Raw genomic sequence first — 26,293 nt, forward strand, 5'->3', positions numbered from 1 at the left:
AGGCCCTACACCCAAACAAGGGCACTGCGTTCATCCACCTCTGGCCTGCTCGCCTCCCTACCACTGAGGAAGTACAGTTCCCGCTCAGCCCAGTCAAAACTGTTCGCTGCTCTGGCCCCCCAATGGTGGAACAAACTCCCTCACGACGCCAGGACAGCGGAGTCAATCACCACCTTCCGGAGACACCTGAAACCCCACCTCTTTAAGGAATACCTAGGATAGGATAAAGTAATCCTTCTCACCCCCCCCCCTTAAAAGATTTAGATGCACTATTGTAAAGTGGCTGTTCCACTGGATGTCATAAGGTGAATGCACCAATTTGTAAGTCGCTCTGGATAAGAGCGTCTGCTAAATGACTTAAATGTAAAAATGTAAATTTATTCAAGCAAAGTATAAGGGAGTACTCCAGTCTAGTAGGGGGCGGTAATGCAACATTTATTGGATGCCAACCGCCGTTAAACCTGAAGAAGAAGTAGTTTCGCTACTTTCGAACACGGTCGATGCCTATGGTTACGCCTGTGTAGCTAGCTACATGCTAATTCTCAAAGCGCGCTCAGTTGACCTATTTTGCAGGTGTTTTACATGGTGCGTTTACCGCTAGCTTTCATCTCATTTTTTGAAGACGCTACTCAATATGATGGGTGAACCGGTGGCTGATATGTGTGATCAGCTTGTTAAAGCTGTGAACGTGATGATGGACGCGGAATCTAGCCAAATATATCGCTTGGAGGCCCTAAAGGTATCTTGATGGCTAGATGCTAGCTTGCTAATGTTAGCTGGTAAGGTAGCCCAAAGGCCGGCAGATGGCTAACTAGCTCGCTTTCCTATTTGCGATGTGATGCGATTGCTTGACTGAAAATGTGCATAGATGCATAGCTATAACTTCACATTATAGTTAACATGTCCATTGCATGTGGCTCCCGAGTGGCGCAGCGTTCTAAGGCACTGCATCTCAGTGAAAGGGGCGTCACTACAGTCCCAGGCTCGAATCCAGGTTGTATCACATCCGGCCGTGATTGGGAGTCCCATAGAGCGGCGCACAATTGGCCCAGCGTCGTCCGAGTTTCGCCGGGGTAGGCCGGCAGCAGCCACTCAAATAAGATTTTGTTCTTAAATGACTTGACTTATGAAATTAAATCATCAATGGGCGTAGCTAGATAGCTAACGTCAGATGGCTAGCATCATAACGTTACTGTTTCCAGCTGCGGATTTAATTCATTGCACGTCGCTAGTTAGCTAGAGCCATTGCTGCTGACTGATGCCCTCAAACTGAATGAAAGATAAGCTAACGTTATGTCAACCATTTAGTCTAGTTATATTGATTGCGTTAAATCAACTGAGTTATGCATTGTTTCGAGATATTAATTCACTTCTCTCTGTAAAGCTCCATAAACTACATTGATAGCTATGACGGATATCATTGCAAGTTCACAGTTTTCATGTTTTATTCATCCATTCAAATCAAATCATATTTTATGACACACATACATACACATGTTTAGCAGATGTTAATAATGCGAGTGGAGCGAAATGCTTGTGCTTCTAGTTCCGACAATGCAGTAATAACCAACGAGTAATCTAACCTAACAATTCCACAACAGCTACCTTATACACACACGTGTAAAGGGATGAAGAATATGTACATAAAAATATATGAATGAGTGATGGTACAGAATGGCATAGGCAAGATGCAGTAGATTGTATAGAGTACAGTATATACATATGAGATGATTAATGTAGGGTACGTAAACATTATATTAAGTGGCATTGTTTAAAGTGGCTAGTGATACATTTTTACATCAATTTTTCCATTATTAAAGTGGTTGAAGTTGAGTCAGTATGTTGGCAGCAGACACTCAATGTTAGTGGTGGCTGTTTAACAGTCTGATGGCCTTGAGATAGAAGCAGTTTTTCAGTCTCTTGGTCCCTGCTTTGATGCACCTGTACTGACCTCGCCTTCTGGATGATAGCGGGGTGAATAGGCAGTGGCTCGGGTGGTTGTTGTCCTTGATAATCTTTATGGCTTTCCTGTGTCATCGGATGGTGTAGGTGTCCTGGCGGGCAGGTAGTTTGCCCCCGGTGATGCGTTGTGCAGACCTCACTACCCTCTGGAGAGCCTTACGGCTGTGGGCGGAGCAGTTGCCGTACCAGGCGGTGATACAGCCCGACAGGATGCTCTCGATTGTGCATCTGTAAAAGTTTGAGTGCTACCCTCTCCACTACTGTCCCGTCGATGTGGATACGGGGGTGCTCCCTCTGCTGTTTCCTGAAGTCCACGATCATCTCCTTTCTTTTGTTGACGTTGATTGAGTGTGAGGTTATTTTCCTGACACCACACTCTGAGGGCCCCCACCTCCTCCCTGTAGGCCGTCTCGTCATGGTTGGTAATCAAGCCTACCGTCACACAGTCGTGCGTGAACAGGGAGTACAGGAGAGGGCTCAGAACGCACCCTTGTGGGGCCCCAGTGTTGAGGATCAGCGGGTTGGAGATGTTGTTACCCACACTCACCACCTGGGGGCGGCCCATAAGGAAGTCCAGTACCCAGTTGCACAGGGCGGGGTCGAGACCCAGGGTCTCGAGCTTGATGACGAGTTTGGAGGGTACTATGGTGTTAAATGCTGAGCTGTAGTTGGTGAACAGCATTCTCACATAGGTATTCCTCTTGTCTAGATGGGTTAGGGTAGTGTGGTTGCAATTGCGTCGTCTGTGATTGGGGCGGTAGGCAAATTGAAGTGGGTCTAGGGTGTCAGGTAGGGTGGAGGTGATATGGTCCTTGACTAGTCTCTCAAAGCACTTCATGATGACGGAAGTGAGTGAGATTGTCCTACACGTAGCTGGCTAGGTATATACAGTAGCTAACTGATTGAGTGCATGTTATTAACTTGTCCATGTTGCTCTTTTATTTGTAGTTTTGTGAAGAATTCAAAGAGAAGTGTTCCTTCTGTGTCCCATGTGGGCTACAGTTGGCAGATAAAACTCAAACAGCAGTGGTGAGGCACTTTGGTCTACAGATACTGGAGCACGTCATCAAGTGAGTTATTGAGTATATTGTACAGTCTATAATTCACATGGTTATCCTCAATGATATCAAGACATCCCCCTACACATGTGCCAATGTGTTCCCCAAAACCTTGTTGTTTTTCTTCATGTTGAGAATAGGTTCAGATGGAACAACATGCCACAGCAAGAGAAAGTCCAGCTGAAGAACTGTGCTATGGGGCTATTGTCAACTGTGAGTCTGTTTGGGTGATAAACACCCTGTTAGTGTCTTCATTTTTCTATTCCTCTAGAAAAGAGTATGTGGCAGATAAGATGACGGGTGGAATTACTGGTGGTCTGTCGACCCAATTACAAATATACTTTCAAAAATTCAAACAAATTCCACATTGTTGTGCGATCAGTTAGATGTACATTAATGAATATGCTGACTCTAGTCTGTTCCATGACTCTGGCACACTGCCTCCCTCTGCAGGGCACATATCCTATCCTGGAGGAGGAGAGCCACATCAAGGACGTTCTCTCGCGGATCATAGTGGAGATGATCAAGAGAGAATGGCCTCAGCACTGGCCTGACATGCTGAAGGAGATGGAGGCACTCACCAGTGTAGGGGTGAGTCGGCACGTTCCCGTTCAGTGTTTCCCCTGGGGTTTTATGCTGGTGCGGTGCCAAGGTCCCCTGAGCAACTTTCCGGGCTGAAAATATCACCGCATTCAATTGGAGAGAAACAAAACTGGGGGTGGGGGGGCTTATTGAAAATGGAAGGGAGCAAGGATTTGGTTTGTAATCCATCCACCAGCGTAGGGGTGAGTCGGCACGTTCCAGTTCAGTGTTTCCCCTGGGTTTTTATGCTGGTGCGGTGCCATGGCCCCTGGAGCAACTTTCAGGGCTGAAAACATCAGTGTGTCCCCCCCCCCCCAGGAGGCTCAGACAGAGCTGGTGATGTTGATCCTGCTGCGGCTGGCGGAGGACGTGATCACCTTCCGGACCTTGCCCACCCAGCGCCGCCGGGACATCCAGCAGACCCTCACCCAGAACATGGAGAGTATCTTTAGCTTCCTGCTCGCCATCCTGCAGCTCCACGTCGACGAGTACCGCAAACTGGTAAACAGACAATGGTTATAACTGTCTTGTTAAAAAAAAAAAAAATATGCAGTGTTTTTGACCTCTTTTTATTGATATTCTCTTTTGTACCTCTTCCAGAAAAGAATACCTGGCCAAGAATTGCAGGTAGGAAAGTGTTTTTGATGTACAATATCCACTTTCTGATGTTATATTTAGATCAGTGGTTCTTAACCTTGTTGGAGGTACTGAACCCCACCAGTTTCATATGCGCATTCACCGAACCCTTCTTAATTGGAAAAATAAAATATGTTTTCAAATTCAAAACATAGTTTACTGGTGCACAAAATGAACCGTGCATCAACGTCACTGTGTTCAAAGAACAAAATCATCAAAACATGATTTTCACACAAAAACAAAAACATAATAATGAATATTTACTGCAAATCAGTGTGACTTCTGCTGTTGCCTTTCAGAGACCAGTTCAGAAATGCGCGGCTTCACCTTGGCAAGTGCCAATCTCATGTCATTTTCGCAACAAAGTATGTTCCTTTTCTTCATTTTTAAGTCCAGCATCCTCGAAAAGGATTGCTCGCAAAGATATGTTGTAACAAACGGTATGAAAATCTCCAGAGCTTTCTTCGCAATAACAGGGTACGTTACCATTTTGTTGACACCAAAACGTTGAAAGCATTGTTCTGAAGAGTTGCTGTTGAACCTGGCTCTGCTGAATTTCAATGATTTCATCGAGGTATTCATCATTGACATCTGTTGTCTCAACACTAAATGTGAACAGCTGTCTCACCCATGCTGGATATGACTCTCTTGTAGGGAAGTATCCGTCGAGAGACTTTGCAAGCTCATCTAAGTGTGTGGAAATTGCTTGCTTCAGTTCCGAAGGTACAGAAATGTCTTCGATCTTACTTACACAGTCGTCCAGCAGGGGAAAGTTTGCGAAGTTTTCGTTCTCTGTTTGTCGTTTCCATAACGGTAGCTTTTTTTACAAAAGCCTTCAGGTTTTCCTCCGCTTCGATGATGTTGACTCCACCGCCCTGCATCTTTTGATTGAGATGATTGAGAGCTGCGAAGATATCAGCCATGTACGCTAAAATGAGAATGAACTCAGAATGTTTGAAACAATCTGCATGACAATGTTGGTGCTCTTGCAAAAACAGGGCTAATTCCACACGCACGGCAAAATCACGATTCAGCACCTGTTCCCGGGATAACCACCAAACGTTAGAATGGTACAGAAGTACATCGAATTCAGAGTCCATTTCTTTACACAGCGCACTGAAAATGCGGTGCCTCAGAGCACTAGTTCGCACATAGTTCACACATTCCACTACAATTTTTAATACTTCTGCCAGTTTTGGCGGCAAGGTTTTTGTTGCCAACGCATGCCTGTGCAGAATACAATGCGTAACAATGATGTGTTGTGCATCGGCTTTCACTAGCGCACCAAAACCAGACTTTCTTCCCAGCATGACTGGAGCTCCGTCCGAACAAACTGCAGAAACCATATCCCACGAAAGATTGTTGTCTTTGAAGAAGTCATCCACAAGTTTCTTCACATCGGCTGCCTTAGTTGTTGTTGTAAGAGGCTTACAAAATAAAAAATCTTCCTTTATCACGTCGTCTTTCACATAGCGCACGAATACAGCAAGCTGGCTTAGATTGGAAACGTCTGTGGTCTCGTCGAGTTGAAGGCTGAATTTTGCCGGGCTTGAAATCAGATCTGCAACTACTTGAGCCAAGATGTATTTGCTCATGTCCTCTATTCTGCCGCTGATGGAGTCATTTGAAAGAGGAATTTGGGATAACTTAACTTCAGCCTCTTTTCCCAGCATGATATTCGCCATCTTCAACACAGCTGGTTTTACGAGTGTTTCACCAATGGTGTGTGGTTTGTCCTGTTTTGCGATCAGGTAAGCAACTTTGTGCGATGCTGTGAGGATCGGTTTGTTGTTGGGTACAAAGCCGAGAACAGGCAGAGTAGCCTTTTCATCGAATCTGGCTCTCTTCACCTTGAATTCAGCGAGTGTTGTGTTCTTGTATTTTCCATCTCCACGCAGCTTAAGGAAGTGTTCTCTTAGTTTTGCCGGTGCTAGACTAGAATTGCTCAACTTAGCATTGTAAATCATGAAGTTAGGACGCTGACTCCCATCACGTTCCGTTATACATGTGAATCCATATTGTACATATTCGTACGACCACTTTCTTTTTTTGCTCGACATAGTAAGTATGAAGGGATTCAAATATTAAGAAAGAAATCACAAGACGTAGCATCACGACAGTCACAAGTCGACTACTGAGCGCACCAAATTCCCTGCAGCACAGATAGGCCAAGCGATGTAGCTTGATCACCTGCAGCCAATGATGGCCAAGCGGGGCGTGTCATCACGAATCACATGAGTCGGATGTGTGTCTTGACCTCCGCCGAACCCCTGAGACTGACTCACCGAACCCCTGGGGTTCGATCGAACCCAGGTTAAGAACCACTGATTTAGATATTATATTCACATTTAGACACCCAGCTAGAGACTTTTCTGTTTTGTGCACGTTACCCCCTCCCCCCTCTCTCTCATCTCTTCCCCCCCTCTTCTTCTCTCCCCCTGGTCAGGCCAAGGCCCACTGTCGGGTAGGCGTGGCCACTCTAAACACCCTGGCAGGCTACATAGACTGGGTTGCCCTGGCAAACATCACCAATGACAACTGTCGCCTGCTGGAAATGCTGTGTCTGTTGCTCAGTGAGACAGAGCTGCAGCTGGAGGCTGCAGAGTGCCTGCTCATCGCCATTAGCCGCAAGGTTAGTACAAACTACACAGTACCAGACACTCCCCTTTCTGCAGTCAGGCCTTGTAGGACATGACACGCCCCTTTCTGTTCGGACACACCCCTTTCTGCAGACTACTCTGTAGGACCGGACCAGATATTTTTTCAAGACATTGGAATGAATAATGCAGGTCTTCAATTACTGTATTATTAGTCAGGTACATCACAGGGCAGAGAACTGTTATGTTAACATGCTTGGTGTGTCTCCGTAGGGGAAGCTGGAGGACAGGAAACCACTCATGGTGCTGTTTGATGACGTTGCCATGCACTACATCCTCTCTGCTGCACAGTGAGTACATTCCCCTCATCACCCACAAGGCCTGGGTTTACACAGCCCTCTCTGCTGCACAGTGAGTACATTCCCCTCATCACCCACAAGGCCTGGGTTTACACAGCCCTCTCTGCTGCACAGTGAGTACATTCCCCTCATCACCCACAAGGCCTGGGTTTACACAGCCCTCTCTGCTGCACAGTGAGTACATTCCCCTCATCACCCACAAGGCCTGGGTTTACACAGCCCTCTCTGCTGCACAGTGAGTACATTCCCCTCATCACCCACAAGGCCTGGGTTTACACAGCAGCATTACTAGCTCATTCTGGCTTCTAATTCTCATTGGTTTTGGTTTGTGGCTACAGGTCTGCAGATGGAGCAGCAATATGCAACAAATCCTCTCCAACACAGTGAGTAGCCTACACATTTTGGTATTCAGCGTCAACGTTCTTGTCCAGCTTTGTTATTTAGCATTTGAGTTCATGGGGCTTGGTACTTTTTTTCTTTCAGTGAAGTGTGCTGCGATGCTTAAAAATGCACTTTAAGTAAAGTTTGATTTGATTTCCCCCCAGGCCAGTGGGGGCGGGGGTGGTGGAGAGACACTACACCTTCCTGAAGAGGCTATGTCAGGTCCTGTGTGCCCTGGGCAGCCAACTCTGCTCATTAGTGGTGAGTCTGGCTCAGAGTTTCCATTAGGAAAATGTGATGCCGGACAACTTGACCGGGAAGATATACATTTTCCTGCCATTTGAGAAATTTAGCCCGTATGTATTGGGTGCATAATGCATTAGGGCGTCCAGCCACGGTGCTCAGAATGACACATTTAGATTATTTTAATTCATCTTAACAGAACATGCAACTCATGTAATGAAGCAGTCAATGAAACACATTTTCAAACACTTACCAAAATGCAATTATTAGGAAACCACCATTATAAACAGAGCACCTGTTAGCGGTTCCATATGTGACAGAGATGAAAATCTCTGTTAGAAACTTAGAAAGAGGGGAATCTAAAAAGGCAATAACAAGAATGGGTTGCTAATATGACTAGGATTGTTGATATGAAAACCAATAGAACAGGAGAGAAATGGCACATCGTTGGGTCCAATAACGAAGTACATTTGCCCAAGTTATATAATTACTCCTGTCTATACAGAAACAAAATACCTCACCAGAAAGCATGACTTAGCCACAGAGGAATCCAGCTTCTTCATTTTTCTTGCTGTGGATTGTTTCAAATCACAAGCTGATAGGCCTATGCTTATTTGGAAAGCCCTCAGTTTGGGCAGCGCGCGTGGGGCTATAGTTCTGGCTGATTGACTTGTGGCTGTCAGTGAAAAGCATCTAAAATATGTGTAAATGTGTCTTGAGTATAATTTAAACTGTTGAGACAAGAAGGGGAGGGGTGTGTGGCGAAGTCTCTCCAGAATGGCTCAGCTATCTCCTGCCAATACTTGCATATTCATTGTGTGAATTGTTTGCCCTTAGATTTCAATTTTTTTTAATCAATTCCCCATCACATATGTCACCAGTAGGAAGTGTGACGTTAATCCCGTCATTTTTTACATTTCTGTTAATTCATGTGTTAATTACAGTCATTTACCGTTCTCATTCTCGTGGAAACGTTGCTTTCAGAGTTCACAACCTGCTACACTTGTGAGAGACAAATTTTGGTTTATTTCATAACCATTTATGAGATTTGTACATTTTATTCATTGTCTTTTGTTTGAAGTTCTCCACGTGAGCAATGAGCATGTGTTTGGTTTCTCTGTCCTGTTAACTTTGAGGTTTCAGAAGAAAGTTCTTTGTTTCTAGCCATTTTGAGCCTGTAATCCCTCTCTATTTAATGAAGCTGCCAGTTGAGGACTTGTGAGGCATCTGTTTCTCAAACTAGATACTCTAATGTACTTGTCCTCTTGCTCAGTTGAGCACCGGGGCCCCCCACTCTTCTTTCTATTCTGGTTAGAGACCGTTTTCGCTGTTCTGTGAAGGGAGTAGTCAACAGTGTTGTACAAGATCTTCAGTTTATTGGCAAGTTCTCACATGGACTAGCCTTCATTTCTCAGATCAAGAATAGACTGACGAGTTTCAGAAGAAAGTTATTTGTTTCTGGCCATTTTGAGTCTGTAATCGAACCAACAAATGCTGATGCTCCAGATACTCAACTAGTCTAAAGAAGGCCAGTTTTATTGCTTCTTTAAACAGAACAGCAGTTTTACATCTGTGCTAACATAATTTTAAAAGGGCTTTCTAATGAACAATTAGCCTTTTTAAAATGATAAACTTGGATTAGCTAACACAACGTGCAATTGGAACACAGGAGTGATGGTTGCTGATAATGGGCCTCTGTACACCTATGTAGATATTCCATAAAGAATCAGCCTTTTCCAGCTACAATAGTCATTTACAACATTAACAATTTCTACAGTGTATTTCTGATCAATTTGATGTTATTTTAATGGACATGAAATGTGCTTTTCTTTCAAAAACAAGGACATTTCTAGGTGACCCCAAATGTTTGAATGGTAGTTTACATTGACTGTTATTTCCATCACTGAATAAAAAACATTATTTTGTCATTTTGGCCGGCAAGTTTTCTGCTTTTCGTTTGTTTTAGCAGCCAAAAGCTGTACAAAAAAAAGTGCACGTGGGTGTCTTGATTGTGTCGTTTGTGTTTCTAATGCAGGGTTCAGATGTGGAAGTAGAGGTACCAGCAAACCTTAGCAAGTACACAGAAGCATTCCTGGCCTTCACCACACACCCAAGCCAGGTGAGTTACCTACTGTTAAAATAAAGTACTAGCCAGGTAGCTAACACTACTGTTTCTCCATATCCCACTTTGTCAGATCTGGTCCTCGAGCACTGAACATTGAGACATAGTATTCTTACATTTTTTTGATCTGTTCTGATAAACTACCCTACTCTGAACTAAAGTATTTGTCTTTTCCCACCAGTTCCTTAGGTCTTCCACCCAGATCACATGGGGAACTTTGTTCAGACATGAGATACTCTCCAAGGATCCTGTCATCATCCAGATGACCATCAAGTACTTTAGAGCCACCATGACCAACCTAGTCAAGGTGAGACAGGCTACAATGTACATGCATCCAAGACTTTGTGCAGTTGCACATTAAAGCATCAAAATGTTCATTAGAAAAAGTGAGCATGTAAATGACTCACAAATTGATCTACACACGAAGGCACAAATTATACATCTAAAATATAACTACACGGAAATCCAAAATACGTGTAACAACTACACGGAAATCCAAAATACGTGTAACAACTACACAGAAATCCAAAATACGTGTAACAACTACACGGAAAGGTTTAGCTCTTCCACTATGTATACTTTGTCTCTACATGCAAGGTTCTTTTAATTGTATGAATTGCTGTTCTATATTGTTGTGTTCCTCCTGCTAGACTGGTTTCCCTTCCAGCAACGACAGTCCCAGCTGTGAGTACTCCCGTCATGACTTCGACAGTGATGAAGACTTCAACTCCTTCTTCAACTGTAAGCAATGTGACTCCTATTGTGTTTGAATACGTTACACTTAAACAATATGAATATAATACATTTTTCTTGCCATTAAAGAATATTTTCTCCAGTTCGTTCCTACGGATCACGACCCTGATGCTTGTGTCCGTGTTTCCGATGTCTTCCAGCGTTCCGGGCGCAGCAGGGGGAGGTGGTCCGGAATGCGTGTCGTATTGTCCCCTTGGAGGCCTTCCAGATTGCAGCAGAGTGGCTGCAGTATCAGATCAGTGCGCCCATCGATATCGGAACCACTGTGTGTACGTGCTGCTTCTCGACTGTGGCTCATAGTGGCGATCTGGGGAGGGGGATCTCCTGTGTGTGTGGGGGGGCGGGGTCACTGATGGTGAATATGTCAGTATGAAACTGATTGAATGTCTTGGAGGAGTCCATTTGATTGCTCAAATCAAGAGTTTCTCATATCTTGGAAGGAGGAGTTTGAGGAGGTTTTTAAAAAGGAAATGCGTCTTTATTTGTATGAGATGAGTTTTCACGATTAACAAAAAATACATTAATTCTCGTAACCACTCTGAAAGGGCGCCAAGTGACAGGAAATGATGGGTCGAGAGATACTGTTGATGCATGTTAACTAATCAGCCTGATTAACTATACTCTCTCTTTTCCCCTTTTTACTCCTCCTGACTCGTTTTTTTCTCTCTTTTCGGTCTTTCTGTCTTCCTCCTTTTCTTTCCAGCTAAGACGGCTGAGGGGCTGTGTTCTATCCTGTCTCCGTCAGTGGTCCAGTGGGATGCTATGACCTTCTTTACAGAGAGTGTTGTGGGAAAGATCTTTAAGAACGTGGAGGATGAGGTACAAGCTGCCAAATGAGAATAGCTACCCACAGCAGAGAGATGGAGAGGGCAAAAATAGTATTTTACAGAGGAGGGTAAGAGGGGTAGAGAGGGCAAAGTGTAAACGCTACCAGGGGGGTGCCCTAGATAGCAACAAAATGTGTAGGGATTTTTGAAACGCATAACTATTGATTCATATTTTTTCTCCCCATCGTCAAAAACATAAACTGGTGTTATATGAAGAGTCCGTAATAAGTTATTTATAAGGTAGTCACAAACTGATCACCATTTTATTAATTACTACTACATTTGTAAATGTTAGTAAGGTAGTCATTCAGAACAACAAAATGGATATATACTGAACAAAAATCGAGGGATTGGCTGAACAGATCGTTGGTTCTGCCTTTGTCTCCCTCGACAACGTGCCTGACCACAGACTCCGCTCCATATCCTTCTGTCCCATTTAGTTGCCAATCACATACAGTGGGGCAAAAAAGTATTTAGTCAGCCACCAATTGTGCAAGTTCTCCCACTTAAAAAGATGAGAGGCCTGTAATTTTCATCATAGGTACACTTCAACTATGACTGACAAAAATGAGGGGAAAAAATCCAGAAAATCACATTGTAGGATTTTTAATGAATATATTTGCAAATTATGGTGGAAAATAAGTATTTGGTCACCTACAAACAAGCAAGATTTCTGGCTCTCACAGACCTGTAACTTCTTCTTTAAGAGGCTCTTCTGTCCTCCACTCGTTACCTGTATTAATGGCACCTGTTTGAACTTGTTATCGGTATAAAAGACACCTGTCCACAACCTCAAACAGTCACACTCCAAACTCCACTATGGCCAAGACCAAAGAGCTGTCAAAGGACACCAGAAACAAAATTGTAGACCTGCACCAGACTGGGAAGACTGAATCTGCAATAGGTAAGCAGCTTGGTTTGAATAAATCAACTGTGGGAGCAATTATTAGGAAATGGAAGACATACAAGACCACTGATAATCTCCCTCGATCTGGGGCTCCACGCAAGATCTCATCCCGTGGGGTCAAAATGATCACAAGAACTTTGAGCAAAAATCCCAGAACCACACGGTGGGACCTAGTGAATGACCTGCAGAGAGCTGGGACCAAAGTAACAAAGCCTACCATCAGTAACACACTACGCCGCCAGGGACTCAAATCCAGCAGTGCCAGACGTGTCCCCCTGCTTAAGCCAGTACATGTCCAGGCCCGGCTGAAGTTTGCTAGAGAGCATTTGGATGATCCAGAAGAAGATTGGGAGAATGTCATACGGTCAGATGAAACCAAAATATAACTTTTTGGTAAAAACTCAACTCGTCGTGTTTGGAGGACAAAGAATGCTGAGTTGCATCCAAAGAACACCATACCTACTGTGAAGCATGGGGGTGGAAACATCATGCTTTGGGGCTGTTTTTCTGCAAAGGGACCAGGACGACTGATCCATGTATCGTGAGTGAAAACCTCCTTCCATCAGCAAGGGCATTGAAGATGAAACTTGGCTGGGTCTTTCAGCACGACAATGATCCCAAACACACCGCCCGGGCAAAAAAGGAGTGGCTTCGTAAGAAGTATTTCAAGGTCCTGGAGTGGCCTAGCCAGTCTCCAGATTCTCAACCCCATAGAAAATCTTTGGAGGGAGTTGAAAGTCCGTGTTGCCCAGCAACAGCCCCAAAACATCACTGCTCTAGAGGAGATCTGCATGGAGGAATGGGCCAAAATACCAGCAACAGTGTGTGAACCTTGTGAAGAAAACGTTTGACCTCTGTCATTGCCAACAAAGGGTATATAACAAAGTATTGAGAAACTTGTTATTGACCAAATACTTATTTTCCACCATAATTTGCAAATAAATTCATTAACAATCCTACAATGTGATTTTCTGTTTCCTACAATGTGATTTTCATTTTGTCTGTCATAGTTGAAGTGTACCTGAGGGGAACGGCACCTCAGTACCTCCAGGCTCTGATCAGGCCCTACACCCAAACAAGGGCACTGCGTTCATCCACCTCTGGCCTGCTCGCCTCCCTACCACTGAGGAAGTACAGTTCCCGCTCAGCCCAGTCAAAACTGTTCGCTGCTCTGGCCCCCCAATGGTGGAACAAACTCCCTCACGACGCCAGGACAGCGGAGTCAATCACCACCTTCCGGAGACACCTGAAACCCCACCTCTTTAAGGAATACCTAGGATAGGATAAAGTAATCCCTCTCACCCCCCCCCCCCTTAAAAGATTTAGATGCACTACTGTTCCACTGGATGTCATAAGGTGAATGCACCAATTTGTAAGTCGCTCTGGATAAGAGCGTCTGCTAAATGACTTAAATGTAATGTAAATGTAAATGTACCTATGATGAAAATTACAGGCCTCTCTCTTTTTAAGTGGGAGAACTTGCACAATTGGTGGCTGACTAAATACTTTTTTGCCCCACTGTATGAAGGCAACATGCAACAATTTCAACGATTTTACAGTTCATATGAGTAAATCAGTTCATTGAAATGAATTCAATAGGACCTAATCTATGGATTTCACGTGACTGGGCAGGGGCGCAGCCGTTGGTGGGCCTGCAAGGGCATAGGCCCACCCACTTGGGAGCTAGGCCCACCCACTTGGGAACTAGTTCCACCTACTTGGGATCTAGGCCCACCCACTGGGGAGCCATACCCAGCCAATCAGAATGAGTTTCTCCTTACAAAAGGGCTTTGTTACAGACAGAAATACTCCTCAGTTTCATCAGCTGTCCGGGTGGCTGGTCTCAGATGATCACACAGGTGAAGAAACTGGTTGTGGAGGTCCTGGGCTGGCGTGGTTACACGTGGTCTGTGGTTGTGAGGCCGGTTGAACGTACTGTCAAATTCTCTAAAACAACATATCGGCAGCTTATAGTATTGAAATTAACATTAAATTCTCTGGCAACAGCTTTAGTGGAAATTCCTGCAGTCAGCATGCCAATTGCATGCTCCCTCAAAAGTTGAGACATCTGTGGCATTGACTGCACTTTTTTGAGTGGTCTTTTATTGTCCCCAGCACAAGTTCCACCTGTGTAATGATCACGCAGTTTAATCAGCTTGTTGATATGCCACACCTGTCAGGTGGATGGATTATCTTGGCAAAGGAGAAATGCTCACCAACAGGGATGTAAACACATTTGTGCACAAAATTTGATAGCAATAAGCTTTTTGTGCGTATGGAGAAATTCTGGGATATTTTATTTCAGCTCATGAAATACTTTACATGTTGCATTTTATATTTGTGTATGTATTTTTAAAATGTCCTTAAATATCCTGTGTTGTAGGCTTATTCCTTTGCTAGGTGCTGCTGGAATGTTTACCAATGGCAGTGACCAATTACACTGGTCACAGAAAACAACATTTTAGAAAGCATAAATAGTGCTCACTTTAGGGGCTGCAAAAGTACTTTACTGATGATTTGTAAATGGTTTATAAATGTGGTAGTAATCATTAATAAATGGTGAACACACACTATAAATGGTTTATTACAGACCCTTAAAATAGTGGTACCCAAGTGTTATGAATGTAATGAAAAGAAATTGACGATGTAGAAGAAACTCTGACTCGTGTCACTTTGCCCCTGCTGTAGAAGTTGCCGGTAGACCAGGGCATTGAGCTGCTACAGGCTGTGTTGAACTACAACACCCAAGACCCTCTCATCCTGTCCTGTGTCCTCACCAACGTCTCCGTCCTCTTCCCCTTCGTCACACACCGACCTCACTTCCTGCCTCAGGTCCTCTACAAGGTGAACACACACCTGCGCTCAAAAGCATGCACACCGATCTACAATCTCTCTCTCCTGACCTTTTGTGGATTGTGTCCACCTTTTAAAACTTGAACTTGTTCTTCTTTTCCTTCCCAGCTATTTGCCTCCATCACATTCGAGGTGGTAGAGGAGAGTAAGGTGAGCCGTCTTAAATATTCTTAGGAGGGACGACAGATGTGTTCGTTGGGATTGTGTAGAAGCAATAGGAATCCGAGGCTAAGTAGTAGTCCATCCAATCATCAGTCTGACCTGGCATGTCATTTTCAGGCACCACGGACGCGTGCGGTGAAGAACATCAGAAGACACGCCTGCTCCTCCATCATCAAGATGTCTCGAGACTACCCACAATTCATTCTTGTATGTGTCTGCGGTCAAGTTCATCCTACTCCTAGAGAAGGCTCATCCATCGCTGTGCAGTAGAATGGAACAGCTGCTTTAAGTAGATACTGATGAAACCGTTGGCTATGACTCTTAGAACCAGTGTACAAATCTATTGCAAATCTATTGCATTTTACAAGTGTATGTGTATCTGTGGGGGAGGGATGTTTTGGGTGTGTCTGTTTTTCATGTAACATCTCACACTCACTCTCGGTCTCCATTCAGCCGTGTTTTGACATGATGTATAACCACGTGAAGAAGCTGTTCTCCAGCGAGGCTCTGTTGAACATGCTGGAGAAGTGTGCTCTTATGGAGGCCCTGGTCCTCATCAGTAACCAGTTCAAAGACTACAACAAGCAGAAACACTTCCTGGAGGAGCTCATGGCCACTGTAGTCGCTCGCTGGACCTCCGACGAGATGAGGCGGTATGTGCACACACACGTACGCTGTCTACACTGAACTGCTTACACGGACTGCATGCACACAGACGCACACAACATGCGTCCGCACACAACATGCGTCCGCACACAACATGCGTCCCCACACAACATGCGTCCCCACACAACATGCGTCTCCACACAACATGCGTCTCCACACAACATGCGTCTCCACACAACATGCGTCTCCACACAACATGCGTCTCCACACAACATGCGTCTCCACACAACATGCGTCTCCACACAACATGCGTCCGCACACATGCGTCCGCACACATGCGTCCGCACACAACATGCGTCCGCACACAACATGCGTCCGCACACAACATGCGTCCGCACACAACATGCGTCCCCACACAACATGCGTCCCCACACAACATGCGTCCGCACACAACATGCGTCCCCACACAACATGCGTCCGCACACAACATGCGTCCGCACACAACATGCGTCCGCACACAACATGCGTCCGCACACAACATGCGTCCGCACACAACATGCGTCCGCACACAACATGCGTCCGCACACAACATGCGTCCCCACACAACATGCGTCCCCACACAACATGCGTCCCCACACAACATGCGTCCGCACACAACATGCGTCCGCACACAACATGCGTCCGCACACAACATGCGTCCCCACACAACATGCGTCCCCACACAACATGCGTCCCCACACAACATGCGTCCCCACACAACATGCGTCTCCACACAACATGCGTCCCCACACAACATGCGTCTCCACACAACATGCGTCTCCACACAACATGCGTCCACACACGCTACACACACTAAACTATACACCCACTTGCACTGTATTATACACTGGTTGTTCTCTCTTTGTGTGCATCAGTGTGCTGTGGGATCCTGCTCTGTTCCTGGACTTCGTTGGTGCTGATCAGCTGGTGGCTGAAGGCACAGAACACACAACGGGCATCAACAGGTCACGGGTAGGTGTGTGTGTGTGTGTGTGCGCACACGTGCGTGCGTTCATGGCTAAGTGCTAAAACTTTTTATGTGATGTCAGGCTTGCCAATTCAACCAGTTCTGCCAAAACGTCAACTGTATTGAAACATTTCTTATTCACTGTTTGTCTCACCCTGCCCACCAGTTGAGTTTCTGTGTGTACACCATCCTGGGGGTGGTGAAGAGGGCCCGCTGGCCGGCTGACCTGGAGGAGGCGAAGGCAGGGGGCTTCGTAGTGGGCTACACCCCTAATGGAGCCCCCATCTACAGAAACCCCTGCAGCGCCCAGGTCCTGGCACTGCTGCCCAACCTGCTCGTCCTCATCAGGTAAGGGGGTGGGGATGCGGTAGAGAAAAATTGTGGGTTTTTGATTATTATCATCCTCATCACCATCTTAGTGTTTGTGATAATGGTGCTGTTTGTGATTGTGGTGATATTGTTTGTGATAATGGTGGTGGTGGTGGTGGTGATGATGATCGTATTTGTGATAATGGTGCTGTTTGTGATTGTGGTGGTGATGATGATCGTGTTTGTGATAATGATGGTGTTTGATTGTGGTGATAATTTTTGATAATGATGGTGATGGTCGTGATAGTGTTTGATGATTGTGATGGTGTTTGGTGGTGATGATAGTGTTTGTGATAGTGGTGGTGATGATAGTGTTTGTGATGGTGATGATAGTGTTTGTGATGGTGATGATAGTGTTTGTGATGGTGATGATAGTGTTTGACGGTGATGATAGTGTTTGATGGTGGTGATAGTGTTTGTGATAGTGTTTGTGATGGTGGTGATAGTGTTTGTGATGGTGGTGATGGTGCTGATAGTGTTTGTGATGGTGCTGATAGTGTTTGTGATGGTGGTGGTAATGATAGTGTTTGTGATGGTGGTGGTGATGATAGTGTTTGTGATGGTGATGATAGTGTTTGTGATGGTGATGATAGTGTTTGTGATGGTGATGATAGTGTTTGACGGTGATGATAGTGTTTGATGGTGGTGATAGTGTTTGTGATAGTGTTTGTGATGGTGGTGATAGTGTTTGTGATGGTGGTGATGGTGATGATAGTGTTTGTGATGGTGCTGATAGTGTTTGTGATGGTGGTGATGATAGTGTTTGTGATGATAGTGTTTGTGATGGTGCTGATAGTGTTTGTGATGGTGGTGATGATAGTGTTTGTGATGGTGGTGGTGATGATAGTGTTTGATGGTGATGATAGTGTTTGATGGTGATGATAGTGTTGGTGATGGTGATGATAGTGTTTGTGATGGTGGTGGTGATAGTGTTTGATGGTGGTGATAGTGTTTGTGATGGTGGTGATAGTGTTTGATGGTGGTGGTGATGATACTGTTTGTTATGATGGTGGTAATGGTGAGTGTTTGTTTGTTATGATGGTGAGTGTTTGTTTGTTATGATGGTGGTAATGGTGAGTGTTTGTTTGTTATGATGGTGGTAATGGTGAGTGTTTGTTTGTTATGATGGTGGTAATGGTGAGTGTTTGTTTGTTATGATGGTGGTAATGGTGAGAGTTGTTTGTTATGATGGTGGTGGTAATGGTGAGAGTGTTTGTTTGTTATGGTGGTGGTAATGGTGAGAGTGTTTGTTATGATGGTGAGTGTTTGTTTGTTATGATGATGGTGGTAATGGTGAGTGTTTGTTTGTTATGATAATGGTGAGAGTTGTTTGTTATGATGGTGGTAATGGTGAAGTGTCTGTTTGTTATGATGGTGAGTGTTTGTTTGTTATGATGATGGTGGTAATGGTGAGAGTGTTTGTTTGTTATGATGGTGAGTGTTTGTTTCTTATGATGATGGTAATGGTGAGAGTGTTTGTTTGTTATGATGGTGGTAGTGGTGAGAGTTTGTTTTTTTATGATCGTGAGTTTGTTTGTTATGATGATGGTGGTATTGGATAGAGTGTTTGTTTGTTTTATGATGGTGAGTGTTTGTTTGTTGTGGTAATGGTGAGAGTGTTTGTTTTTTATGATGGTGAGTGTTTGTTTGTGATGAACATAATGATAAAGAGGATGATGTTGTTTCTCTGTAGAACCCACAACAGTCTCTTCCTGCCGGAGAACATGTGTCGTCTGAGTGAGACGTTCTCCAAGGCCTACGACATGATAGAGGTGGAGAAGAACATGGTTCTAGGTGAGAGGAACCACACTGATTCAATGGTTATGCCCTGTACTGGTTTAGAAACCCTATATCAAAGGTTGGTAACCCGTGGCTATAATTTCCCCTTTGAAGGATAATAAACATGAATATTGTGTCCTGACCTGTAGGCCTGCCTCAGCCAGCCCTGGACATCTATGACCCTCCAGTGTATAAGACTCATCTAGAGCGCATGCAGGGATTCTTCTGTACTCTCTACGACAACTGGTGACTTCCTCACTTTGGATAGTCTTCTGCTTCCTCTATCTCCACATACACACACACACACAACCACCAGTCTCGCTCTCTTGCTCATTTCCCCCTCTTCCTCTCGCTTGCGCACCCCCATTCTCTCTCTAGTTACCATATCCTGGGGAAGGCAGGCCTATCATTGCAGCAGGACTTCTACACCATTGAGGGATTGGCTGAACAGATCGTTGGTTCTGTCTTTGTCTCCCTCGACAACGTGCCTGACCACAGACTCCGCACCATGCTCCATATCCTTCTGTCCCATTAGCTGCCAATCACATGTGAATGCAACGTGCAACAATTTCAACGATTTTACTGAGTTACAGTTCATATAAGGAAATCAGTCAATTTATATTAATGGGCAGGGGTGCAGCCATGGGTGGGCCTGGGAGGGCATAGCCCCACTAACTTGGGAGTCAGGCCCACACACTGGGGAGCCAGGCCCAGCCTTTTCCCCACAAAGGGCTTTATTACAGACAGAAATACTCCTCAGTTTCATCAGCTGTCCGGGTGGCTGGTCTCAGATGATTCCGCAGGTGAAGAAGCTGGATGTGGAGGTCCTGGGCTGGCGTGGTTACACGTGGTCTGTGGTGAGGCCTTTTGAAAATAGTGCCAAATTCTCTAAAACGACATGGTAGAGAAATTAACATTAAATTCTCTGGCAACAGCTCTGGTGGACAGTCCTGCAGTCAGCATGCCAATTGCACGCTCCCTCTAAACTTGAGACATCAGTGGCGTTGTGTGACAAAACTGCACATTTTAAAGTGGACTATTATTGTCCCCAGCACAAGATGCACCTGTGTAATGATCATGCTGTTTAATCAGTTTCTTGTTATGCCACACCTGTCAGGTGGATGGATTATCTTGGCAAAGGAGAAATGCTCACTAACAGGGATGTAAACACATTTGTGCAACAACATTTGAGAGAAATAAGCTTTTTGTGCGTATGAAACATTTCAGGGATCTTTAATTTCAGAGCATTGAACATGGGACCAACACTTTGCATGTTGCCTTTATATTTTTTGTTCAGTGTATATATTAATTTTGTTCAGACAAAAAGGGATTATAATGTCATTGTTAGTGATCAAATACATTGATAATAGCATTGACTTTACATGTACAGTATCCATTCAGTCCAACTGTGTTCCTTAATGTGTGTGTGAACGGGTGTTCCTGAAGCAGCTGGTGGTGTCATGTCCTCAGGAGTGCTACAACAGTCTGCTCTGCCCCCTGCTGGGGCCTCTGTTCGCCTACATGCTACAGGTCTGAACTCTCACGCTTTTCCCCCTTGTGCCTGTGAAGCAATATACCAAAAAGGAGAGTTTCTTTGCATGTAAAAAAAAAAAAAAAAAAACACACAAAACAAAGTACTCACAACAAAAAAGGTTAACTGTGGTACAACTACCAAACTAACAGAAATCAGAGGCTGATCAAACACTCCGAGCTTATTGTCATGCGCACTAGTAATCAGTCACTATAAGAAATGGGACAATTTATCATGTGACGTGTTGACTCTTGTTTATTTATACAGAGACTCAATCTCAGGTGGCAGATCATCAACCAGAGGAGTACTGTCAGGTAAGATGTGTCCATCTGTGGGTCCTTATGAAGGCATGTGGTCTCTTTCAATGCGTAGGTTTTCTTGTGCTAGTGGTATGTTGACAATCTCTTTACCTCTGTGTATAGTGGGGAGGAGGAGGAGGACGAGTCGTGTGAGGAGAATCAGGAGATGCTGGAGGAGCAGCTAGTTCGGCTGCTCACGAGAGAGGTTCTGGACCTGCTCAGTAAGTCCACACTTTTGGGAGAAAGGTCAGATTATTGGGATGCAGGGAGCGATTAACTAGCACTTTCAATCAGAGGCCTTCAAGGGTCCAAATAAATAACTCCATTCAGAACATTAAGTAGCAGCATACCGGTTGGCTGTTGGTCATTGTAGCCTGTCCTTCTCCTTGAACTTTTAATTCCATCTTCCATTGATTAGATGTCTCCTAACATTTGCCCCACACACAGCGGCTCTGACTGATAGCCTATTGCCACTTTGATGACTTGTGATTGGCCAACAACAAGCTACACGCACCACGCTCGTGAAAAGCAAGAGCAGCAGCATAAATGATCAAATTTCTCTCTTTCAGCATTCGAATCTGTACGTGTCCTTGCAGTCAAAGTCAGTTAAAATTAGACTTGACAATCAGATCAGACCCGTGACATTATTTAGAATTGTTGATCCAGACCCTCTTGGGTATTCGGCTACAGGTGGATCCGTGAAGACTTTCAGTTCCGCTTCTCCACTGAGCATGTATCTATGTATTTATTTATTGTCCAGGAGAAGGATTCATCAAAGTCTGAGAAACTGGACCTATGAATTTAGCTCTGCTGCGTATCCATATTTGATAGATTTGGGGTATATCAAAAATCTATGTCAAATGTATTTATATAGCCCTTCGTACATCAGCTGATATCTCAAAGTGCTGTACAGAAACCCAGCCTAAAACCCCAAACAGCAAGCAATGCAGGTGTTGAAGCACGTTGGCTAGGAAAAACTCCCTAGAAAGGCCAAAACCTAGGAAGAAACCTAGAGAGGAACCAGGCTATGTGGGGTGGCCAGTCCTCTTCTGGCTGTGCCGGGTGGAGATTATAACAGAACATGGCCAAGATGTTCAAATGTTCATAAATGACCAGCATGGTCAAATAATAGGTCTGGGACAGGTAGCACGTCCGGTGAACAGGTCAGGGTTCCATAGCCGCAGGCAGAACAGTTGAAACTGGAGCAGCAGCTCCAGTTGGGGTTTATGGAGTTTATTTCAGTCTAGTCATGTGTCCTAACATTGATCCTTTCCCATCAGCTCACGCCTGCATAATGAAAAAGGTGTCTGCGCCAGCAGGAAACAAGGAAGATGTGGATGGTAAGTTCACTTGTTTTCTAGGGAAGAAAAGTATTACTCAGGTCCACCCCCTTCTCACTCTTCCCCTTCCTTTTTATGTCCTATCCTGTGTGTGTAGAGGAGGAGATGATGTCCACTGAGTCCCAGGCAGTCGCCGTCTCCCCTGCCCAGCCAACAGGCGAACTGACGGAGCTGGGGAAGTGTTTTCTCAAACACGAGGTCAGCACAACACACACACACCGGAGCATCTACCCATGGCAGTGTGATGGGACTATTTCTCTCTCCCTCTGCAGGACATCTATATGACCTTGTTGACCATCTCATTCACCTCTCTGTCCTGGAAGGACACCAGTAACTGTCACCGCAGCGCCTCCATCGTGTGCTGGACCCTGCTACGACAGGTAGGCTACACACAGGACAGACTGACAGCAACTTTCCATCCTGAGCACTCCCTGTCCATTTAGCTTCCTTTTCCTCTCGCTCCCTCCTTACTCAGTGTCTGTCTGACCGTGTTTGTGCTTCACTCCTGTGATTTGAAGATTCCTCCCTCCCTCCACTCTGCTGTCTCTCCCTCTCTCTCGTCACTGTGCCTGTCTCTCCTCCTCTCTTCACTGTGCCTGTCTCTCCCCCTCTCTCCTCCTCTCTTGTCACTGTGCCTGTCTCTCCTCCTCTCTTCACTGTGCTTGTCACTCCCCCTCTCTCCCTCTCACTTCACTGAGCCTGTCTCTCCCCCTCTCTTCACTGTGCCTGTCTCTCCCCCTCTCTTCACTGTGCCTGTCTATCCCCCTCTCTCTTCACTGTGCCTGTCTCTCCCCTCTCTCTTCACTGTGCCTGTCTCTCCCCCTCTCTCCTCCTCTCTTGTCACTGTGCCTGTCTCTCCCCCTCTCTCCTCCTCTCTTGTCACTGTGCCTGTCTCTCCCCCTCTCTCCCTCTCACTTCACTGTGCGTGTCTCTCCCCCTCTCTCCTCCTCTCTTCACTGTGCGTGTCTCTCCTCCTCTCTTCACTGTGCGTGTCTCTCCTCCTCTCTTCACTGTGCGTGTCTCTCCCCTCTCTCTTTCACTGTGCGTGTCTCTCCCCCTCTCTCTTCACTGTGCGTGTCTCTCCCCCTCTCTCTTCACTGTGCGTGTCTCTCCCCCTCTCTCTTCACTGTGCGTGTCTCTCCCCCTCTCTCCTCCTCTCTTCACTGTGCGTGTCTCTCCCCCTCTCTCCCTCTCACTTCACTGTGCTTGTCACTCCCCTCTCCCCTCTCACTTCACTGTGCGTGTCTCTCCCCCTCTCTCCTCCTCTCTTCACTGTGCGTGTCTCTCCCCCTCTCTCTTCACTGTGCGTGTCTCTCCCCCTCTCTCTTCACTGTGCGTGTCTCTCCCCTCTCTCTTCACTGTGCGTGTCTCTCCCCCTCTCTCCTCCTCTCTTCACTGTGCCTGTCTCTCCCCCTCTCTCCTCCTCTCTTCACTGTGCCTGTCTCTCCCCCTCTCTCCTCCTCTCTTCACTGTGCCTGTCTCTCCCCCTCTCTCCTCCTCTCTTCACTGTGCCTGTCTCTCCCCCTCCTCTCTTCACTGTGCCTGTCTCTCCCCCTCCTCTCTTCACTGTGCCTGTCTCTCCCCCTCCTCTCTTCACTGTGCCTGTCTCTCCCCCTCCTCTCTTCACTGTGCCTGTCTCTCCCCCTCCTCTCTTCACTGTGCCTGTCTTCTCCTCTCTTCACTGTGCCTGTCTCTCCCCCTCTCTCCTCCTCTCTTCACTGTGCCTGTCTCTCCCCCCGCTCTCTTCACTGTGCGTGTCTCTCCCCTCTCTCTTCACTGTGCGTGTCTCTCCCCTCTCTCTTCACTGTGCCGGTGTCTCTCCCCTCTCTCTTCACTGTGCCGGTGTCTCTCCCCTCTCTCTTCACTGTGCGTGTCTCTCCCCCTCTCTCCTCCTCTCTTCACTGTGCCTGTCTCTCCCCCTCTCTCCTCCTCTCTTCACTGTGCCTGTCTCTCCCCTCTCTCCTCCTCTCTTCACTGTGCCTGTCTCTCCCCCTCTCTCCTCCTCTCTTCACTGTGCCTCTCTCCCCCTCCTCTCTTCACTGTGCCTGTCTCTCCCCCTCTCTCCTCCTCTCTTCACTGTGCCTGTCTCTCCCCTCTCTTCACTGTGCCTGTCTCTCCCCCTCTCTCCTCCTCTCTTCACTGTGCCTGTCTCTCCCCGCTCTCTTCACTGTGCCGGTGTCTCTCCCCTCTCTCTTCACTGTGCCGGTGTCTCTCCCCCTCTCTCTTCACTTTGCCGGTGTCTCTCCCCCTCTCTCTTCACTGTGCCGGTGTGTCTCTCCCCCTCTCTCTTCACTGTGCCGGTGTGTCTCTCCCCCTCTCTCTTCACTGTGCCGGTGTGTCTCTCCCCCTCTCTCTTCACTGTGCCGGTGTGTCTCTCCCCCTCTCTGACTCTGTTGTGTTCAGGTTGTAGGTGGGAACCTTTTGCCAGAGGCGGTCACATGGTTCTATACCAGTGTTCTGAAGGGACTGCAGATGCATGGGCAGCATGAGATCTGCAACTCAGCCCTCACACAACTGGCCCTGCTTATGTACGAGAACCTGGTGAGAGTCACATTCTCTCCCTCCTAACTCTTCCTCGCCTCCCTGGGTCAGCGGCCGCGGTACATGGAGCTGAGGGCTGTGATGACTCAGATCCCCAACATCACTCACTCTTCTGTCTCCTGTCCTGCTCCTCCCTTCCTCGACAACTAAACCTTTCCTCTCTTCCCTCCCTCCCTGGGACAGCGGCCGCGGTACATGGAGCTAAGAGACGTGATGACTCAGATCCCCGACATCAATCTGGAGGCTCTAGACCAGTACGACCAGCGGTTGCTGGAGCCCAGCTCCGCTCAGAGGTTGGGAGAGAAGAAGAGGAAAGACCAGTTCAAGAAGCTCATTGCTGGCGCTGTGGGGGTAATAACACCACCTGCCACCAGGGGGGGGCTCTATTTATTTTTTTCTGTAAAATGACCTGCAGCAAAGACCTAGAATTATTTCATTGAAAATAATGTCTGAAATGTGTCCATTGTGACTTTTGAAATTGATTTGAATTAAAGGATGTAAGTTGCACTGTATTGGCGAGTGCTGTCAGTATTTTTAAGTTTAATTGAATAGGGCCTGCACGCTCCTATGTAAGACCACCATTCAATCCAAACCGATTCTAAATTGTTCTTGATCTCTCCTACCCACAGAAAGCTCTGGCCCAGCAGTTCAAAAAGGAGGTACATATCCGAAATCTTCCGTCTCTCTTTAAGAAGCCGAAGCCTGAGAAAAGGGACATTCTGGAGACCAGTGAGAGTGGAGCACTAGCAGCACTCTTCTCCCCAGTGCTGGAGGACATCTAGGAGCACTAGCAGCACTCTTCTCCCCAGTGCTGGATGACATCTAGGAGCACTAGCAGCACTCTTCTCCCCAGTGCTGGAGGACATCTAGGAGCACTAGCAGCACTCTTCTCCCCAGTGCTGGATGACATCTATGAGCACTAGCAGCACTCTTCTCCCCAGTGCTGGAGGACATCTAGGAGCACTAGCAGCACTCTTCTCCCCAGTGCTGGAGGACATCTAGGAGCACTAGCAGCACTCTTCTCCCCAGTGCTGGAGGACATCTAGGAGCACTAGCAGCACTCTTCTCCCCAGTGCTGGACGACATCTAGGAGCACTAGCAGCACTCTTCTCCCCAGTGCTGGATGACATCTAGGAGCACTAGCAGCACTCTTCTCCCCAGTGTTGGAGGACATCTAGGAGCACTAGCAGCACTCTTCTCCCCAGTGTTGGAGGACATCTAGGAGCACTAGCAGCACTCTTCTCCCCAGTGCTGGATGACATCTAGGAGCACTAGCAGCACTCTTCTCCCCAGTGCTGGAGGACATCTAGGAGCACTAGCAGCACTCTTCTCCCCAGTGCTGGAGGACATCTAGGAGCACTAGCAGCACTCTTCTCCCAG

General features: G+C 46.3%; 1 protein-coding gene across 3 annotated transcripts; it reads left to right on the plus strand.

Annotated features, from left to right (window-relative positions):
* Positions 1–475: 475 nt before the first annotated feature.
* Positions 476–26,288, plus strand: LOC115113055 (exportin-5-like). 3 transcript variants are annotated; one of them, XM_065012724.1, is made up of 33 exons: positions 477–739; positions 2,911–3,032; positions 3,161–3,233; positions 3,474–3,611; positions 3,921–4,103; positions 4,203–4,229; positions 6,685–6,870; positions 7,109–7,185; positions 7,533–7,577; positions 7,740–7,836; positions 9,854–9,937; positions 10,122–10,247; positions 10,591–10,681; positions 10,834–10,962; positions 11,397–11,512; positions 15,116–15,271; positions 15,389–15,430; positions 15,560–15,649; positions 15,896–16,095; positions 16,963–17,059; positions 17,221–17,402; positions 19,117–19,217; positions 19,352–19,448; positions 19,581–19,716; positions 20,634–20,732; positions 21,001–21,047; positions 21,156–21,253; positions 22,313–22,372; positions 22,470–22,570; positions 22,645–22,752; positions 24,776–24,913; positions 25,097–25,264; positions 25,543–26,288. In XM_065012724.1, exons 1-33 carry the CDS (start codon positions 635–637, stop codon positions 25,693–25,695), a joined length of 3,672 nt encoding a protein of 1,223 aa, XP_064868796.1. In that variant the 5' UTR covers positions 477–634; the 3' UTR covers positions 25,696–26,288. The 3 variants fall into 3 exon arrangements, with proteins under 3 accessions (XP_064868798.1, XP_064868796.1, XP_064868797.1); XM_065012725.1 differs by having other exon boundaries at positions 482–585; XM_065012726.1 differs by lacking the exons at positions 25,097–25,264; positions 25,543–26,288 and adding an exon at positions 24,965–25,089 and having other exon boundaries at positions 476–739.
* The last annotated feature ends 5 nt before the right edge of the window (positions 26,289–26,293 follow it).

This window comes from Oncorhynchus nerka, linkage group LG28 (assembly GCF_034236695.1).
Source record: "Oncorhynchus nerka isolate Pitt River linkage group LG28, Oner_Uvic_2.0, whole genome shotgun sequence".
In the NCBI taxonomy this organism is placed as follows: Eukaryota; Metazoa; Chordata; class Actinopteri; order Salmoniformes; family Salmonidae; genus Oncorhynchus; species Oncorhynchus nerka.